At 40.4% G+C, this 22,075-nt stretch overlaps 1 protein-coding gene across 1 annotated transcript in view; it reads left to right on the forward strand.

The window, feature by feature from the left end:
- LOC126426493 (F-box/LRR-repeat protein 7-like) overlaps positions 1-22,075 on the forward strand; it is a 49,971-nt gene that overhangs the window by 22,514 nt on the left and 5,382 nt on the right. Inside the window, exon 2 of the mRNA XM_050088402.1 lies at positions 5,565-6,155. Coding sequence (XP_049944359.1) covers positions 5,573-6,155 — 583 coding nt within the window. The 5' untranslated portion in view covers positions 5,565-5,572. The remainder of the gene's footprint in view (positions 1-5,564; positions 6,156-22,075) is intronic.

Here is a 22,075-nt window from a genome sequence, read left to right on the forward strand (position 1 = left end):
AAGAATGCTAAGAAAGGCTTGAAAGTTAAAAGCTGAATGGGGAATACTGGCACAGGCAAAGGTAAATGTGGGAAAGAGCTTTCTGAGGCGGTGAAGGCAAGTGTCACAGGATATTTTTGTGATGAAGAATTTAGCCGGATTTGTCCAGATAGAAAGGACTGTATTACTGTTTGGATAGGTGGAGAAAAGGTTCAAAACTGAAAGTCCTTTTTGCTGAGCATCTTAAAAGAAATGTTCATTGCTTACCACAATAAAAATAGACCGGAATTGGATTTTCCAAGTTTTGTGAATTAAGGCCATAGTTGTGCAACTGTAGGTGCAGCTAGTTCACATTCAGTTTGTATCTGCACAATACAACAGAATGTGAAACTAATGTTGGCACACAGTCCAGTAAAAGAAGATTATAAAATTTTACTGAGCAAAATTTTCTGTAATTCGGAGGAGGGGGGAGGATAGCATACTTCATCACTGTGATGGATGTCCAGGAACAGAAGCTCTAAAGGAATTTTGAAAAGTGTTTTTGCAGATATTAATCCTGAGGATCCAATTCCGTTTAAATAGTGGATTCACACTGACAGAGATGCACTTGAAACCAGAAAAATTTTGCTTGAAACATACACTGAGGAATTAAGTTTCAAAGCTTTTGGCCCTTTCCACTCACCACTGCATTGCAAAGTATCAGAGATTGAATTTGCAGTTGACTAAAGAATGTCTCAAAGCAGGAGATTTGATTACATTAATGTATTTTGCTGAAAATTATTACTATATCGTCAAAGATCCAGTTCAAGGATTTCGTTTGAAAAATAGCCAAGCTATGTTGCATCCATTTCTCATTCACTACAGTGATAATGAAGAACTAAAAGGCTACTGCATAATCAGTGATTGCCTCCAACGGTACAGTTGCAGTGCGTGTGTTTTTAAAACTTCGTGGCAGATTAAAACTGTGTGCCCGCCTGAGACTCGAACTCGGGACCTTTGCGTTTCGTGGGCAAGTGCTCTGCCATCTGAGCTACCGAAGCACGACTGATGCCCTGTCCTCACAGCTTCACTTCTGCTAGTATCTTGTCTTCTACCTTCCAAACTTTACAGGAGCTCTCCCGCAGGAGAGTTTAGGCAAAATTTTTGCACCTTATCCCACAGAAATCCCAAAATGGAAATAAGTATTTCTAATAGAATGAAACATGCTCTGTTGGTTGGTGTTTATGAATGTAATGTGGTAGGTGTCCATTTTGAGATACCTGAGTTAGAACACAGGTATAATTTGTTACATTCACATTTTTAGCAGATTTACAGGATTGTAGCACAGTAATTAAACCCACAAGCTAGGCCCTAATTTGTGAAATGTCTAGCAGCCATACAGACAATACTTATTAAACAGTGGGGTAAATTTGTCATGACATGATTTGTTACCCACTTTGAACTGACATTATGCCAAAAGCATTGCTTTCTGAACTTTACTTGCATAATTTGTGTGTTGAGCACAAAAAGTTGTACCACTGTGCCCAGAAGCAAGGGGCTAACTCTTTTAAATTAAGAACAGTGCCATGCCAAAATTGAAGATTTCTTCACGACTTTCCAGTCTCTGAAAAAGTGGTCTTCAGGAAAATGGATCTAGTGCCTCAATCAAATTACAGGTGAACCTGAAAATGGCTCTAGTGCCTCAATCAAATTACAGGTGAACCTGAAATTTTGCAGAAGTTAATGCAGGTCTCTCAGGTACATACTGTATAAATTTCATCAAAATTGGAGGTTGTCGCACTGGGAGCCCTAGGACACTTGATATGAAATGAGCCTGATATCAATTCATCACCTAAGTGGGACAGTTGTGTATCTAGCCTTTCTAGCAGAAATACTCTGCTTGCCTTCTTGATTGGTTTATTAAACATACCGTATTTACTCAAATCTAAGCCGCACTCGAATCTAAACCGCACCTGAAAAATGAGACTCGAAGTCAAGGGAAAAAAAATTTCCCGAATCTAAGCCGCACCTGAAATTTGACTCGAAATTCAAGGGAAGAGAAAAGTTTTAGGCCACGCCTCCAAGTCGAAACAAAGTTGGTCCATTGTAACATGAGACATAATTTAGGTCGAATGGATGAAGATAAAGCTACAGTAGTTTGGTTCGAGTTGTAATCTTAACAGTTAAGCTTTACCAAGTAGCTATTGATATGTGCCAGGCGCTCCGTCCGTATTGATATGGGTACCCTTCCTTTTTCAGGTGCTTCGTGTGGTTTGGATCAATTGCTTATTTTGCTTTGATATGATAAGTGCCGTTCTCTTTGTTATAGGTGTTTGCGTTACTCTAAGCTGAAAATGCATTATTGTATTGTGTCATGCATTTTTTGTCGCATTTTGGTAATGAGTGTTTACGACCTGTCGCCGCTTGCAGCATGGCTTGCTTTTGTGCGCACTACTGCCACTTAGAATTAAAAAGGAGAGGAATTGTCTTGTTAGCAAAACAATGGCAATAGACTGCTATTTGTTGTTACTCACACTGCTGCTTTCTTTGATGATAATCAACAAGAACCAAATAATAGTGTGTATGATAGATGATGTTCTGAACGAGAGTTTAGCGAAAATTTTTCTCCATTTGAAAATCTTTGCAGATGCCTCTTTAGTACTTTACATTCCGCACAGAAATTAGTCATCTTAGATTTAAAAATCTAGTCAGTTGCTGTGCTTCATTTCTGACCGTATCACTGTTGAGCGTAAGAATAATATGAATATAAACATGACATGATACGTATATTCTTCCGCGTTTGCTGTTGTCTCACCCTAGTTTCATAATTTGTGAGGCAGACAGGATTTAAATGAGATAGTAGCAAACACAAAAGAATACATGGCATAATGTTTACATTCTTCTACCTTTTCTTTTAATTTATTTACTGATGCAGACGGTTTCGGCGCCAGTATTTATCTGTGGCTCCAAAGCATGCATGTGTAGCGGTGCATATATTCGACGGCAGAAGTTAGTTACGGCGGCACCTACCAACATATTTCAGAACTTTGCACTCGATTCTAAGCCACAGGCGGTTTTTTTTATTGCAAAAATCGGAAAAAAAGTGCGGCTTAGATTCGAGTAAATACGGTAGTCATTATGATATCATGGTCGCTAATCCCTGTCCCTATACTGATGCTGTTGAAAGATCAGGTGTGTTTGTAGTTACAGGGTATAAAATGCCATTGGTTATGTGCTATTGAACTAGTTGCTCAACAGTTTTCGGAAAACACATTCAATAGCATTTCACAAGCCTGTCAGTCTGTAACCTGTGCAGTGAATCTTTAGAAGTCCCATTGTATACCTGGAAGATAAAAATCACAACCAATATTGCATGCTCTGGATATTTCTTTACTTCTTTTTTCACAGTGGAATCAGTTTGCTGATACAAGAAAATAAATAAAACAATTAACTGCAGTCCACCTGGACATGCAAACAATACACAATAGTTTTGTCAGATGCAGTGAACACTACCCCTACTATGATGTTAATCTGTCTTTTTGATATACTTTCCACGAATCGCTAATTATCTCGGAGCTTTCTACTGCAGGCTTCAGCCAGCTCTCAATCCCGAGAATAACTTAAAGTGTGATCATTTTCCTGGAGGGCATATAACACGGTGTCTGAGCTACCAGCTACCCCACCCCAACCCTTTCTCGCGCCACCACCTGTCTCGAAGACCCAATACTGTCTTATATTTCGTGAATGGTATCTTTTACTCCTAGGTTATTTGTATACTAACTAGTTAAGTAACCAGCTTTCCTGGATATTTATTCTTGACATCTATTAGTTCATCTCCCTGCTGTCTGTCTGTGCTCCCGCCCCCACCCCCGCCCCCTATCAGTCTGACTTTTTGATCACCTGGTATATTAATGACTTGCCATTCTATATTCACGAAGATGCAAAGCTGGTAATTTTTGCCAATGATACAAGTATAGCTATCACACCCGCCAGACGAGAATTAACTGGTGAAATTGTAAACGATGGTTTTCAGAAACTCATTAAGTGGTTCTCTGTAAATGGGCTCTCATTAAACTTTGACAAAACACAGTATATACAGTTCCACACAGTAAATGGAATGACACCATTAATAAATATAGACTTCGATCAGAAATCGGTAGCTAAGGTAGAATATTCAAAATTTCTAGGTGTATGCATTGATGAGGGGTTGAACTGGAAAAAAACACACTGAGGATCTGCTGAAATGTTTGAGTTCAGCTACTTATGCTATTAAAGTCATTGCAAATTTTGGCGATATACATCTCAGTAAATTAGCTTACTACGCCTATTTTCATTCTCTGCTTTCGTATGGCATCATATTCTGGGGTAACTCATCATTGAGTAAAAGAGTGTTCATTGCACAAAAGCGTGTAATCAGAATAATTGCTGGAGCTCATCCAAGATCATCTTGCACACTCTTATTTAAAGAGCCAGCGATCTTCACTGTAGCCCACAATATATATATTCACTTATGAAATTTGTTATTAACAATCTGAACGAATTCAAAAGTAATAGCAGTGTACATGGCTACAACACTAGGAGAAAGGATGATCTTCACTACTCAGGGTTAAATCTAACTTTGGCTCAGAAGGGGGTAAATTATGCTGCCACAAAAGTCTTTGATAACTTACCTAATAGCATCAAAAGTCTGACAGATAGCCATATAGCATTTAAAAGGAAATTAAAAGAATTTCTTATGGCAACTCCTTCTACTCATTAGATGAATTTTTGGATATAGTAAATGGGTAATTTCCCCAACCCCACTAAATAAATAAATAAATAAATAATGAACATAAATAAAAATAAAAATATTAAGTGTCATGTAATATTTTGTGTAATGTAATGTCTTGTATAGACACCTTTTATTAACTTGACACATTCCACATAATTACGAAGTGTCGTATTCATGATCTATGGAACAAGTGCTAATCTAATCTAACGAATTTCACCCTGCAGTTTCATTTTCATGCATGATGCTGCAGTTTTTTGTGTATGTTATTGTTTATGATGCTGTATATCCTGTACTGTGTGTCGTGTAATGGTAGAATTTTGCAGGTACATTCAGTTGTGTATGTGAATACTATCTGCAAAATGTGTCACAGTCACAAACACAGGTAGGAGTAAATAAGTAAAAGCCGTAATGCCTCGTGAACAGCAAAAATGTAGTAACTGAGAGACTTTTTTCTTTTTATCATTTTTTGGCAGTTGTCAGCTAGAAAAAATTCGGTAAAGGAAGTTTATTGCAAGTTACGAAGTGCTCACATTGTTAAATACTGCACGACTTAAGTCTGGATATTCGTTTGTCGTGGGCTGCACTCATTTTTTCACCCCCACCCCTTTTATAGGCTGACGGTTGTCAGTCCCACAGTGATTCTTTCCAAACAGTAAGTGGTACATGTACAGAGTTAGATTGAAATCTGTCCACGCTTTAGGGGGAACTGTCGAACACACACACGTCCGTATATATGTCTATTTTCATAATATGTAGGGATTTAAGTTCAAACGATAAATTTTGGTTTGAAGTATATCAGAGTATTTTCGTCTTTTAAAACGATCCGTAATTTCAGGTAACCTGATGGCACCTACTAGCATAGAAGAGCTTCCCGAGGAGCTTTTGCTGGAGGTGTTCACTTACTTACCATTTTCTGACATCGTCACTTGCTCCCGAGTGAGTAGGCGGTGGCAGAGCGTGACGCACAGTAGCCGCCTGTGGAGGAACTTACGGTACCGGGGCAAAGGCGAGAACAGGCTGAAGGAGGCGTTCGAGATCACGAAGCTGGCGCACGGCTTCCACAGCCTGTCGCTGGAGCTGTGCCACGGCACGGGCGTGACGATGTCGCGGGGCGAGATCCTCGTGTCGCTCTCCCCACTGGCGTGGGTGGCGTTCCGGCCGACACTGGCGGAGGTGGTGGAGCGGCTGTCGCCGGACCTCACAGAGCTGACGGTGGCGGGTCCCGGCCACCTGGAGCACCACCTGCGCCTGGTGCACCGGCTGCTGCTCGTCGCGCCCTTCCGCCGCCTCACGTCGTTCCGCGCGCTCTCGCAGTGCGGTACTGTGGTGGACGACGCGACTCTGGGGGTGCTCTGCGATCACTGCCCTCTGCTCGAAACTCTCGTCCTCGAAGGCTGCCCCGCGGATCGGCTGACGGCCACGGGCGGTAGGTAACCTCCCTTCCTTCTGTCTCGTATATGGCGTGTCTGCGACAGCTCTTTAGCGCCGAATCGGTAAAAGTTAGGTGTTGAAAGGCTCGGTTCGGTAGTCGTGTATTTTTGGCTGTTCCAGCATTACCTAGTTGCCAGTACAGTATGAAGTATAGCTATTGTATGCTGTGTTGTATGAGAGTCAGTCAGAAAGCAGTACCAAATATTTTTTTTTCTTTACAACAAAAGTAAATGCCATATACAAGGGATACCAGCTATAACATTCACAGTTTCATTTTGTCGACAGTTTTTTTCCACCTTGAAATGAGAGCACATATACGTGTGCAGTAGAAATTGTGGTCTTGCTTTCTCAGCCACTATAGTTCAATTCTTTTATCTTGGCGGTTCGTGCATTCCCGCCCAGACGTGGGAGATTGCTGCGTTGCCAGTTGCACGCGCCAAGGAAATTTACGTTTAGGGAGGAGCGCGCAGTTAATGAAGTAAAGCCACCACGGCCGCATTAAGCCTTTCGCTGCTACAGAGACGTGCTCCCCGCATTCCGCACTGTGCACGATTTTGTCACCACTGCACTGCTCGCCTGTGCAGACACATGGTGTTCAGACTGCTTTGACACACTTATCATTCAATTTCACAAAAACTATTTGGCCCAAAAATTTTATTTTTACACATCTTCTTGACTGTTACCTTCCCCCCATAAACGACTGAATTTTGTTTCGATGTTCAACGCAGTTGTTGTGCAGCATTAAATGTAGTAAACCACTGCATGAAATTTTGAAGAGTTTGCAGAAGTAAAAGTCCATAGCGTATACTTTCTGTATGGTTGATTTCAGTCGCCACTAGAAATTTCAAAAAATTACATTCAAACGAATAAAATTCATGATGTAAGACACTTAGATATTGTTTTTAAATAAAGAAAATATTAAGCATTTACCAAGATTTGAACTCAGAACGTTTCGCCTTGCAGCCAAACACTTTAACCATTACGCTAATGCAGCTCTTCACTAAATTTTGTTCATGGAGGACTTTAGACTAGGATGCAAAATACTGACAAACACTGTTGGTATGACTATGAATTACTCACGTTTCGTCAAAGTACAATAGGAAATAAACAATTTCCGCTGTTCTTTATTGCGAAAAAGCGGTTAGTGAGAATGATACAAACAACTTTCCTTGGTATCGCCTGAATTAGGAGGCTTATTGCTAGTTTGGTTTAATTAAATAATAGACTATGAAGCAACTGGTATAAAGAATGCTTTTTCAAAACTTTCTATAAAAGAAATTCTGCTATCAAGACATTGCTTTCATTCAGTTACTTTATTTATGACTGAACATTTCTAAAACTGAAGACATTCGTCCGTTCTCTGCACTGCAGTTGAGCTCTGGCAATGTTGTTCTCTGTTCATTGGCTGACTGTGTTTTGTGACATCAGATGCGCAGAACGAACCTAAACTCGGCCGCTGTCATAATTGACACGCACTTTAGTGCACAGAATTTATTGAAGTCTGCACTTCTTTGGCGGCTGCGAGGTGACGTCAAGGTTTCCCCGTGAATTTTTTCAGTTTTGCCGGTGTTGAACTACCTGGTGTGTGGTTCTGCATTGTCTTGCAAAAGAACACCAATTATGAGTCGACTTAGGTAGAAAAAACATTTCGGTAACTGCACGAGGGAACACAAAATCATTTCGTGTTGTATCGTTTTTCTACACGCTGAGTCATTCAGCCCCCTCTGTAATTCTATAATGGCATTTTCAGCCTTTAAACTGTACTTCTAAGCTCTTATGTAGACAAAATGTTACCATGTCTGCTGACATCAGATAAAATATTGCCTTTTCTTCATGTACTAAATAATGTTCATCATAGTATTTGTCTGTCTATATTTTGAATGTTCAGTAAGCAGTTTGTATTTGCGGTTACTAGATGGCACTCTTGGTGTAATGTTCACCTGCCCGCAATTGCTAACGTGGGCGCTTCAATCTGATGCTACTTGTAACTTGACATGTGTGAGGAGACTGTAGCGTCTTGCCTTCCATCTGTTCTACTTCAAAAATTTTGTGACTAAAGGTGTATTGCTTGATATTTATTTTATACCTGACATTTAAGTACTGTTTCTTTCTTGTACTGTCAGTCAGTACTTACATTTATACCCCCCCAAAAAAAAAAAAACCATAATTTTTGTACTTAGGTTATAGGTCAGCTTGAATGTTTTACTTCTGATGAAGGCACTCATAGTAGTGCTGAAACCAGGTCAAAAGACTTAATTTTTGCGACCGAGGACTGTTATTGCTTGAATTTTACTTTGTAAATGGCCACTGACCATGCAGCCATGTTGAAAACTTTGCTAATTGAATGCTTATTAATTTTATTTCTTTCCTTTATTTAGAACATCGACAGTTTGATATTGGTGCCTGAAGCTTATCAAGCTGTTATTAGCAATTCGTGTGGTTCTGCATTGTCTTGCAAAAGAACATCATCCACCTTAACTTTTGCCGGTCAAATTCGCTGAAGATGTGCTTTAGATTTCTTGAGGGGGTTGTTAGTGGATAGAGTCTGTTCACCTAGTTTGCAAAAAATGAGGAAGCACGTCCTCTAGATGTCGTGTGAAGTCACTTCATCGTCCGCAAGCCCCTCCGTGTTATATCGGCCTTGGTGTTTGCCCTTCAGGTTCTCTACCACGGCGAAACCGTCGTCTGACGGTGCTTACATCCACTGTAACATCTCTGCACACTTCCTTCAGCCTTCTGTGAATGTGATTTTTGGTGCCTCACCTTTTGTGATAAGGAATGCAATCACAGAATACCGTATTTACTCGAATCTAAGCCGCACTTTTTTCCTGTTTTTGTAATCCAAAAAATTGCCTGCGGCTTAGAATCGAGTGCAAAGTAAGCGGAAGTTCTGAAAAATGTTGGTAGGTGCCGCCACAACTAACTTCTGTCGTCGAATATACGTAGCGCTACGCAGGCATGCTTCACAGGCACAAAGACAAATACTGGCACCAAAACCTCTGCGTCAGTAAATAAATAATAAAAAGGTGGAAGACGAGCTTTTTCTTCTCCGTCCCGAGTTTCGACCACTGCATTTTCATACATTATCTAATGAAGTAAATACAAATTCCGTATTGTTCCTCTTCGAACGTAGCAGCATTTCAATGTACTACGAAAATCCGACTGGCAAGACTGTTTGGGATATTTGTCAATATGGCCAACTCTGCTTTCTGAAGAAGAAATGGTTGCTAATAGGAACTTTTATGAATTGTGAATCACATGCAGTATTCTCTTCACCATAAGAATAATACGAATATAAACATTTTGCCATTTATTCTTTCGTGTTTGCTGCTATCTCATTTAAATCCTGTCCGCCTAATAAACTACGAAACTAGAGTGAGACAACAGCAGAAGCGGAAGAATATACATACCATGTCATGTTTATATTCGTATTATTCTTATGCCTAATAGTGATAAGTCAGAAATGAAGCACGGCAATTGACTAGATTTTTAAATCTAAGATGACTCTAATTTCTGTGCACAATGTAATGTACTAAAGAGGCGTCTGCAAAGATTTTCAAACGGAAAAAAATTTCGCTAAATTCTCGTTCAGAACATCTTCTATCATACGCACTTCATTATTTGATTCTTGTTGATCATTATCAAAGAAAGCAGCAGTGTAAGTAGCAACGAATAGCAGTATCATGCCATTGTTTCGCTAATGAGACGATTCCTCTCTTTGTTTTTTTTTTAATTGTAAGTGGCGGTAGCGTGCACAAAAGCAAGCCATGCCGTGAGCGGCGACAGGCCGTAAACCCTCATTTTCAGAATGCGACAAACGATGCATGGCACAGTACAGTAATGCATTTTCAGCTTTGAGTGACGGAAACACCTATAACAAAAAGAACTGCACTTGTCAGATCAAAGAAAAATAAGCAATCAATTCAAACCAGACGAAGCACATGAAAAAGGAAGGGTACCCGTATAAATACGGATGGAGCGCCTGACGCATAACAACGGCTACCTGGTAAAGCTTAACTGCTAAGCTTACGACTCGAACCAAACTACTACAGCTGTATCGTCATTCATTCAACCTAAATTGTGTCTCATATTACATTGTACCAAGTTTGTTTCGATTTGGAAGTGCGGCCTAAAACTTTTCTCTCCCCTTGAATTTCGAGTCTCAGATTTCAGGTGCGGCTTAGATTCGGGAAAATTTTTTTTCCTCGATTTCGAGTCTCATTTTTCAGGTGCGGATTAGATTAGAGTGTGGCTTAAATTCGAGTAAATACGGTACTGTTTTAAGCCCTCTTCACACAGAAGCTAAAATGAGTGATCACAGGCGAATGCGCATTTGCAAGCATTGCACACGGGATTTGGTTGTGCATGCCATCATAGACTCGTGCCTGCAAATAAGGAAACAGAAGATAAATCATACAGTGTGTTTTGTTTTTTGTTTCTAAAACATTGTTGCAGAAAAGTTGCTTAATCTATATTCAATACAGTGTGACGGAGGAAAGACACATACAACCAGTTTATTTTGTGTAGCGAACACACTTTTGGTCATGAAAGTACAACAGTGCTGACACACATAAATGCGAATGTCTGAATTTATGCACAGGCGTGAAAGATGTGCTTATTTTGGCTCTGATCAGTGATTTGCAACTGCAACATTGCTTGCTTTATTCTGAAACTTCACCTGCATGTTGAGGGATGATTTTCACCCTCTCTTAGATGTGACTGAGGCAAAGATTTCAAAGGGAGACGAAAATTGTCGATGATGCCTTTTGGCAAGTCAGGGAAGTACTAACACTGCAACTTGTAGCAACAAGTGACACACTAGACTTGAGTATCTGTTTCGTGTGTCAACTGCATGTGTTTCCCAAATAATTCTGTACGTATGTAATATGATATGCAAAACACTCAAGGATTGTACAAAGGTAAATGCGAGGGAGATACAGATACTAAAAATGAGAAATGTAATATAAAAATATACAAACGATCAGGCACATCTTTGTCGGGGAAAACAATTTTCACTTACGTGGGGTGTTCAAAAAATTCTGGAACATTTGTAATTTCACGCCAATGGTGTGTTTGAGCGAAATGAGGTTGGTATCCTTGCACGTGCCTGTGTTTAATGTGTAACTGAGAGAAGTTTCATTGCTGAATGTCTGTTAGTTATTGTTCAGTGCCGTATTTGGTAGAATGTTGTTGCACCTTTTGTGGCTTGTGAGATGGCAGAGTTAGAGGAGAAACGTATCTGTATTAAATTTTGCATGAAAATCATTAAAATCTTTACAGAGACACACTAAATGATGCCGGAAGCATACAGTGATGAGTGCTTAAGCTGTAATCGGTGTTGTGAATGCTTCACACAGTTTAAAAATACCAGACAGAAGTTAGAGATGACCCTCGTTCAGGACACACTTCGACATCTACCGACAGTGTTCGTATCGGGAACGTCATCGAAATTGTGTGCCCCAATTGAAGACTGCCTGCCTGAGAGATTGCAGAAGAATGTAACATTCTGCAAGAAAATGTGAGAAGGAAACAGCCTGAAATGTGGCAAGACGATTCACAGCTCTTGCATCACAATAACGCACTCGTGCATCCGTCCTTCATCCCTGTTGGTGCGTGACTATTGCAGAAAAAATGAAAACGTTGTGCTGCCTCATCCTCTGTACTCTCCAAACCCGGCCCTTGCGGACTTAGGCGTACCGAGACTGCTTCTGAATGTGGAGATAGCATTGGGAGTGGTGTATTTTGAAGGAGACTGTGCACAATAAGTAAATCGTAAGCATAGAAAAATTTAGTGGGCAATTTTTTGAACAGACTTCGTATTCTGTTCCTGCATTAATATTTCATAAAGTAGTAGCTAAACTGTGACATTAAGACAGATACTGTCGATGTAGGCTATGAGAATGGCCAGGTCTTTAGTGTATTTTTATTTTACATTAATCTGCATTATGTGTTTATTTTGATGACATTTATTTCGCTTATAGAAATTACACGGAACAACTTAACTAGCTGTATTGGCACCGTCAGCATATTGGCAATTTGGATCTTTAGGATCCGACAAGCACCTGTGGGATCTGCATACTTCTATCAACAGAAGTACTGGGTGATCAAAAAGCCAGTATAAATTTGAAAACTTAATAAACCACGGAATAATGTAGATAGAGAGGTAAAAATTGACACACGTGCTTGGAATGACATAGGGTTTTATTAGAAACAGAAAAGGAAAAAAGTTCACAAAATGTCCGACAGATGGCACTGGACAGCAAAACGTCAGTGACTGCGCATGACAATCGTGTATAAAAGGAGCTGAAATGAGAGAGAGAATCAGATGCGCCAGCAGTCGCAACATGTTGATGTTACCTGAAAAGGCGCTTTTAGTGAAGCTGTATTATCAGAATGGGGAATGCGCTAGTTCAGCGTTACGATCCTATTGCCATAGGAAGGGGATTTGAATGGGTAAAGGTCTGTTGACAAATGCAGCTGTGGTGAGAATGATTTCGAACTTCGAAGCCACGGGTTGTTTAGACGACAGACCTCGTAGTGGCCGACCGAGCACGAGGCGTAATGCTGCTGAGTCGGTTCAGGAAGAAATGGAGACTGTAGCGGGTTCGTCTGTGCACGGGGAAGTCTGCGCTCGTGCAGTCGCACGTCGCACCGGCTTTCCGTACACTACTGTTTGGTTGGCACTTAGGCGTACCCTCCAATGCTATCCGTACAAAATCCATCGGCATCGTGAACTTTTACCTGGTGATTTAGTGAAGCGGACGGCATTTGCGGTGTGGGCGTTTCAAAAGATGGCGGAAGATGACGATTGGTTGAGTAACATGTTGTGGACCGACAAAGCTCATTTCGCGCTCCGAGGGTCTGTCAACGCCCACAACTCAGAATTTGGGCTACTGAAAATCCTAGAACTGTCGTGGAAACTCCATTGCATGACAAGAAAGTCACGGTATGGGTTGGATTTACTACATCTACCGTTATCGGGCCTTTTTTCTTTGAGGAAATGCGTGATTCTGGTTTTGTAACTGTTACCGTGACAGGTGAGAGGTACGCCAATATGTTACAGAATCACATCATCCCCAGCCTGGCTGATAAACACCTGCTGAAACGTACGATGTTTATGCAGGATGGCGCTCCACCCCATATTGCTAGATGCGTGAAAGATCTCTTGCGCACATCGTTTGGTGACGATTGTGCACTCAGCTGACACTTTCGTCACACTTGGCCTCTCAGGTCCCCAGACCTCATACCGAGCGATTATTGGCTTTGGGGTTACCTGAAGTCGCAAGTGTATCATGATCGACCGACATCTCTAGGATGCCGAAAGACAACATCTGACGCCAATGCCTCACCATAACTCCAGACATGCTTTACAGTGCTGTTCGCAACATTATTCCTCGACTACAGCTATTGTTGAGGAATGATGGTGGACATATTGAGCATTTCCTGTAAAGAACATCATCTTTGCTTTCTCTTACTTTGTTCTGCTAATTATTGCTATTCTGATCAGATGAAGCACCATCTGTCGGACATTTTTTGAACTTTTGTATTTTTTTGGTTCTAATAAAACCCCATGTCATTCCAAGCGTGTGTGTCAATTTGTACACTGACTTTTTGATCACCCGGTACACTTCTACCCAGGCACTCCATTATTGCAAAAAAACAAACCACAGTAAATGACTACGACAAGAGTTTACACATTGTGGCAAAGCGAGTGCACTCTCTCTCTCAGCGAAGGTAACGCTGAAACATTTGACAGTTGACTCTAAAACTGACACCCTGCGGATCATCAGCGAACACTTGTGAATGCCACCTGTGCACAACTGAACACCACACTTCCAGTATGTTATATGAGAAAAGTGAGAGATGGGTTTCAAACGATAAATGTTTTTGAAAACTATGCTGGTAGTCTTTGAGGAGGTCATCCTGTTCAAAATACCTCATTATGTTTGACCTCAGACTATGTTCTAAGATTCTATAGCAAATCGATGTCAAGGATGTTGGATGGTAGTTTTGTGGATCACTTCTACCACCCTTGTTGTAGACGGGTGCGACCTGTGCATTTTTCCAAGAAGAGGGATCTACGACAGATTACAGTTAGAAGAGGGGCTAACTCGGCCACAAATTCGGTATAGAATTTGACAGGAATTTCATCAGGGCCTGGAGAGTTGTTCAATTTAATTGATATCAGCCGTTTCTCAACACCAGTGACACAAATACTTATTTCATTCACCTTTTCAGTGTTGTGAGGATTAAATTGGGGCAGTTGACCTGTTTCATTTAGCTTCTTTGCTTTGTTAGCTCCCAGTACCACTTTTATTGCACTAAGTATTAGTTCCTCCTGTTTAGCATAACATCTTACAACGAACCTCAGAGCTCAGTGTGTCGTCATCTTGCTGCGACTCTACTAATTGTACTGGCTCGGTACACGCTGTGCTGTCCACCTTTTCCTTTGACACCTTTGCACCTACTGAAAGCAGACGAGTTCTCTGGTTTCCCTTCTTCAGTGTTTCATTACTTGTGCTATTGAAGAGTATAATCTTGTGTTAAAGATTTCACACACTAGGTCAGGTATTTAGATTAGAAACCAGTATATGTGGAGGCAGAGTAGCTCAAGGCGCGCAAGCTACCTGGACTATATTTGTCAGGTATTTGAGAATTAGGGCACTAGTGACTTGCAAAACAGACCTTACATGCAATTCAAAACATTTTTGGAACTTTTCTCGCTGACACCCTTACAAAATAAAAAATGTTTCTCACTTACTACTTTTTCACTGTTCACGCTCTAAAGCTTCAGCATCAAGCACAACTTTTATCACTCAGTTAAAACAAACTCTATTTGCAAGACATTTTGTGGACAGTATCCTCATATACCATTGAATGTATCTGCAAAATTATATCATTGTACCACACACACTTCTGGAGATATGTCATAAACATTGAGATGCATGAAAAACTTAACTTTGCGTAAAATGGAGCCTAAATTACCCAAACTAGACTCCTGGAGTGAAAACAAATAATACCAACATATTTAAGGCTTTGCGTCTCTAACCATAAAGGTTTTTGTGCGTAACTTAAAATATCTGAGCACACACACTCATTTGTGAAGTAATCAGATGTCTGGAGTTGTTTTATACAAGGAAATTCAACTCCTGAAAGAATCAGGGTTGGGGATTTATTGGTAAATCATATGCATCGACCAGTAATTATACATTAATGGTTAAAAATTCACATGAAACTTGCAAAGAATTGCCTAAAATTAAAACAAATTAATCATTTACAAAATTAGGAGGCTCAATAAAAAATAGAAAAAATATTTCTATATATCAATATAGAACATCTGACACACACATTATATTACTGTTCCAAACCTTGCGAGCCTCAGGGCAGAGGGTGAATTTAACATTAGTATTGTCAACAGCGAGTACGGTAAGTGAATAGAACAGATCTGTTTCCAAACGAGGCACACACTGTAAGCACTTGCGCTGTTGTACAGATGTTTTCGTGCAGTACAAAGACAAATATTTTTTTGCTAAAAAATGAAACAAATTGTAAATTTACTCTACAAAGCCAGCAAGTCCAGTGTACCAAAATTCTCCAAAAATATCCATGAACACCTTCCAAACTTTTGTCACTGGAATTCAGTTTCACTCTGTCTACCCTTCACGATAAGTATAAACCTTTATTGTCAACTTTAACCCCATAACATAAAACCTTGAGTTATCTCGTTTTTATTATTTTCACAGAAACTTAAAATCACAATTATACTCGGGCAACTTAAGAGCAGAACTTTTTTTTAAAAAAAAAAAAAAAAAACAAAAAAAAAACACCTGCTTATATCAGTTTAGCACTGATAGTTAAGTGTTCGGCTGCTAGAGGGCATCGGGTCCTACATTTTAGCCTGGCTGTCATGTTTTGATTGAGGTGATTTTCACTAGATATTGTCTTTACTGTGTGCAGCTTTGGATATTAGACAACAAAACGCACACTTTCCGAGTGTCCCCTGTATTGTTGTTTAAGCAGTGCTTTCAAAAAAATATGACTAGTTATCCTGACCTTGACATTGAATTTAGTGGCTCAGAAAATGAAAAAGAATTTGATGTTACTTCATTAGCAACTGAAAGTCAGTCATGTGACAAGTGCTTGCCAGTGGTACGAGACAAATACATTCACTGTCCTCCAGTCAGCTCCTCCAAGATTTATGCTCACAGTAAACAGTTGTGAAATACATTTTTAGGGCTTCAGGGCTCAAGATATTTTAGCCAATGTCAGTGTATGAGTATACTCAGGATTTTATTATTGGTGATCTTTAAAATTTTTGTAACTCATTATCATTATTTTCAGCTTTAAAAGTGATCTGTGTGTGTGTGTGTGTGTGTGTGTGTGTGTGTGTGTAATGTCTTTCATTATAGGATGTTTTCATTAATTAAAAAAAATATTTTTTTTTTAATATAAATTCTATCTCAAAATCAGCAGAAAATTTCATGTGACTTTGGTCACGTGCAAACTACACTACTGGCCAGTAAAATTGCTACACCAAGGAGAAATGCAGATGATAAACGGGTTTTCATTGGACAGATATATTATACTAGAACTGACATGTGATTACATTTTCACGCAATTTGGGTGCATAGATCCTGACAAATCAGTACCCAGGACCACCACCTCTGGCCGTAATAACGGCCTCGATATGCCTGGGCATTGGGTCAAACAGAGCTCGGATGGTGTGCACAGGTACAGCTGCCCATGCAGCTTCAACACGATACCACAGTTCATCGAGAGTAGTGACTGGCGTATTGTGACGAGCCAGTTGCTCGGCCACCATTTACCAGACGTTTTCAATTGGTGAGAGATCTGGAGAGTGTGCTGGCCAGGGCAGCAGTCAAACATTTTCTGTATCCAGAAAAGCCTGCACAGGACCTACAGCACTCAGTCGTGCATTATCCTGCTGAAATGTAGAGTTTCGCAGGGATCAAATGAAGGGTAGAGCCACAGGTCGTAACACACCTGAAATGTAACGTCAACTGTTCAAAGTGCCGTCAATGCGAACTAGAGGTGACAGAGATGTGTAACCAATGGCACCCCATACCATCAAGCCGGGTGATACGCCAGTATGGCGGTGATGAATACACGCTTCCAATGTGTGTTCACCATGATGTCACCAAACACGGATGCGACCATCATGATGCTGTAAAGAGATCCTGGATTCATCCGAAAAAATGACGTTTTGCCGTTCATGCACCCAGCTTTCTCGTTGAGTATACCATTGCAGGTGCTCCTGTCTGTGATGCAGTGTCAAGGGTAACTGCAGCCACGGTCTCTGAGCTGATAGTCCGTGCTGCTGCAAACGTCGTCGAACTGTTCATGCAGATGGTTGCTGTCTTGCAAACGTCCCCATCTGTAGACTCGGGGATCGAGACGTGGCTGCATGATCCATTACTGCCGTGCAGATGAGATGCCTGTCATCTCGACTGCTAGTAATACAAGGCCGTTGGGATCCAGCACGGGGTTCCGTATTACCCTCCTGAACCCACCGTTTCCACATTCTGCTTACAGTCATTGGATCTCGACCGATGCCAGCAGCAATGTCGCATTATGGTAAACCGCAATCACGACCTTTATCAAAGTTGTAAACATGATGGTACACATTTCTCCTCCTTACACGAGGCATCACAACAATGTTTCACCAGGCAACACCGGTCAACTGGTGTTTGTGTGTGAGAAATTGGTTGGAAACTTTCCTCGTGTCAGCACGCTGTAGGTGTCGCCACCGGCGCCAACCTTGTGTGAATGCTCTGAAAAGTAATCTTTGCATATCACAGCATCTTCATCCTGTCGGTTAAATTTCGTGTCTGTAGCATGTCATCTTTGTGGTGTAGCAATTTTAATGGCCAGTAGTGTAATCAGCAGTAAGACACGGTCAATACCTTCACTGTCCGATAGCAGTGATAATGTTACTGTTGACAGTGCACTAAACTGGAGTTAGTAAACACAGTTTTCCAAAATTCCTTCTCCAGAGAAAATGAAGTAAGTACTCCAGAATTCCAATCCAGAACAGCTGGCAACATGAGTAACATAGAAATAGATATCCTTGGTGTAGTGAAGCAGCTTAAATCATTTACTAAAGGCAAGGCCTCTGATCTGTACTGTATACCAGTCAGATTCCTTTCAGAGTACGCTAATCCAATAGCTCCGTACTTAGCAGTCATATACAATGCTCCCTCAATGGAAGATCCTTACCTAAAGACTGGAAAGTTGCACAGGTCATAATGGTGTTCAACAAATGAAATAGAAGTAATCCACTGAATTACAGACCCGTGTCACAGCCATCAATTTGCAGTAGAATTTTGGAACACATACTGTGTTCGAACTTTATGAATTGCCTCGAAGAAAATGATTTATTGACAGATAGTCACACAAATTGAGAAACTAACATCACGGTCAGACACGACTAGGTCTTTATTTACTTAAAGTAATGAATGCTGTCAGCGGAAAGTCGTCAGGTAAAACAGAAGTGATAACCGGCATTCCCCTAGTTTATGTCATAGGCCCTGTCTGTTTCTACTGTGTATAAATGATTTAGGAGACGACCTGAGCAGTGCTCTTAGATTTTTTTTGCCAATGATACTATCAGTTACCATCTCATGAAGTCATCAGATGATCAAAACCAATTTCAAAATGATTTAGATGAGATATCTTTACTGTCCAAAAAGTGGCAATTGAACATAAATAACAAACGCATGACGTCATCCACCAGTGCTAAAAGGAATCTGCTAAAATTTGGCTACTCAATAAATCACACAGATCTGAAGGCTGTAGATTCAACTAAATACTTTGCTACTACAATTGCAAGTAACTTAAATTGGAACTATAGATAGCGCCGTGGGGAAAGTGATACGAAAACAGGTGTTTCATTGGCAGAACACTTAAAAGATGCCACAAGTCTCTACTGCCTTCACTACTCGTGTCTGTTCTCTTTTGGAGAATTGCTGTGCAGTGTGGGATCTATATCATATAGGATTTAAGCAGGACATTGAACTTTTTCAAAGGGCAGCTCATTTTGTATTATCGTGAGATATGGGAGAGTGTGTCGTGGATATGATACGCAAGTAGTGTAGCAATCATAAAAACAGTGGTTTGATCATTGTGGTGAGATCTTTTCATGAAATTTCAGTTCTTTCTTTTTCTGAATGTGAAAATATTTCTTGGCACCCATCTACATAGGGAGAAATTATCATTGTAATAAAAATCAGAGTTTCATTTTTCACACACGCTGTTAGTGTGTGAAATGATAGAGCAATAGGGTGGAGGTGGTTTGACGTACCTCTTCCCAGCACTAAATTGTGAGTTGCAGAGTAGTGATTGTGATGTAGGTTTTATAGTGTTCGGTTGTTGCCCACCCGTACCTTTTCATTCTTTCAGACTGTAATTTTCTCATTTCCTATGAAGCCTCTGTAGCCCTCCTATGTGTCATTTATGATTTGTAAGAAGAGTATTAATTTTATCTTTGTTCTCTTCATCTGTTATATGGATTCCAGCTACTTTAAGGTCTTGCTGAATTTCTCAGATCCATTGTCCTCTGTCGTCTTTCTAAGATCTCTCGTCACGAGTTGTAAAATACTGTTTCAGTGCAGTCACAGGTTGAGAAAGAAATGAGAGATTCTTTTCTTCTTCATTGTGCTGGCGATTGGGTCAATTTCTTGATAGAAAATTTCATTGGGTAAGATTCTCCAGACTCCTTTGACCTGGTGTTTATTATTTATGCAAGTCACAATGATTCTTCTTTCAGTTTTGAGGAGCTGATCAGTTCTTCCTTAATTTGTAATTTGGAGCAGTGTTTTGTAGTCACAAGTGGCTTTCAGGAGAGTTATGGCTTTACAGTGTTGGAGCTTAGTCTCTGTCGACAGCATTTCATATTATACATTGACCGTGTGTGACTTGAGCTTTTTTCATTTCATTGGTTTTGTTTATCCACGTTTCTTTCTCACTTATGTTATGCTTTGATTTCGCCAAGATTTTTCGAATTAAAGACCTGTGTACATCTTTCGATTGATTATGAAGACTTTACTTATACACAAGGGGTTTCGTGAGCACGTCCTCAGTTTTCGCGAAGGACCGTTGATACTTGAATCTTGTTTTTTAATGCAATTTTTTTGATATTGGTGATGTGGGCAGGAACTTCTAACATGTCAAGAGCTAAGAGAGTTTATCATCCACTAACCCCCAGAACTTTGTTCTTATTGATGGTTTCGCTCCAATTTTGATTTTTGGTGTGCGTGTTCACAGGTGGGGCACGAGTATGTGCGCATTTGGGGGGAGGGGGGGGGGGGGGAGATGAGAGATGAAAAGCAGTGGGGATAATCCATCACCTTATGTAAGACAGGTTTTTATTGTAAAAGCTTTTAAATTTCTTTCATGAACTTTACCTTGGAATTTGTGTCTGTTAAATTTAGTTAGATGATTTGTATCAATTTGGGATGAAGACCATATATCTTACGCCTTTTAAATTTTTTTAAAGTATAGATTCTATGATATGCTGTTTTGAAATCTATGAATGAAGTAAAAAGCTGTTTATTTCTGTACATGTATTATTCCATTATTAGTTTCAGGCTGAGGACTTGTATTGGGCAGCTTCGTGTGAAAATTCTTCCTTGGTATTCTCAAAGTTGCGGTTCCAGAGTGTTTTTGATGATGTAAATTATACAGGGAAAAATTGTGTGTGTGTGTGTGTGTGTGTGTGTGTGTGTGTGTGTGTGGTGTCTTTAGCAGTAACACCATGAGCAGGGAACACTGTACGGTGGATCTCCGTGTGGTGTGGTCTGGGCTACCCTCTGTTGTTCTGTTTCGAATACAGTTGCCTTTTAGTTTTGTTGTCTTGGCACAGCTACTCTGTACTGCGGCTGTGTGCTAACTTGTTCCTCTCGACTCTGTGTCCAGGCAGAGTGATGCTGTAAAAGTGCCTCTGACAGCTTCCAGATACTGAATGACAAACACGTCTTCAGTGGTAATCTTCTGTATTGTTCCAACTATCTAACATAAGTTGTGAAGACGGACCCAAATATTAGCAACTCGTAAACTCACACACATTAGTTAATATGTCTGGCCACATTGAACACGATTTAAGATCTAAGGCTTGTCTTGAGCATTTACACAGTATTATGTCTGTTTTCTCTGAGGTGTTTGTAATAGTTGCGCAAACAAAGTTGACACTCGGTGTGGTGGCTGATGGGAGCAACTGTAAATGAGAAATGCTTTTACAGTCTCTCCCATCAGCCACCGCACCGACTGTCAACTTTTTTTGCACGTGTAATAACGTGTCCGGGGGGCGCCACCGAGGCATACCGGTAAACGTCCACATCTAGCAAGTTTTACCGCTCACCTTGCCGCATCTTGCCCCTGCTGTGTTATGTGACTGCGTATGCACCGTCTGCACAGATCGTGTATTGTGGTGTTCCCACTACATAAAATGTTCGTGGGAGAGACTGCTGTCGTTTGCCAGTGCGATCATTCTCAGTAGAACACAGGCCATTCTCACAAATTCATTTCCAGTAACATATTAAGGATTAAGTTGATTTTAACAAACATAAACATACTCTTTAACTTTCATTAACTTTCTTCATGTCCGTTAAGATTAATTAGGTACCTACTGTCTACGACAAAAATGACGTTGCACCGCCCGCGGAATTTGTTTCCTCACAAGTTCAGGATATGTAAGCAACTGGCTAAGCTGGAGTGTGTGTGATTAATGTGATCAGATGTTGAATGTTGTTCCTTCACATTAAGTACTACTTTTTGTTAGCGGTTTGACTGTGGAAGGTAAATTGTGGCACTTGTTCTATCTTCACAAGAGATGAAAATCCGTGGACACATTTAAGTGAGTACAAGAATTTTGTATCCGGTTCAGGAGAACAAATACTT

This window comes from Schistocerca serialis, chromosome 11, assembly GCF_023864345.2.
Source record: "Schistocerca serialis cubense isolate TAMUIC-IGC-003099 chromosome 11, iqSchSeri2.2, whole genome shotgun sequence".
NCBI lineage: Eukaryota > Metazoa > Arthropoda > Insecta > Orthoptera > Acrididae > Schistocerca > Schistocerca serialis.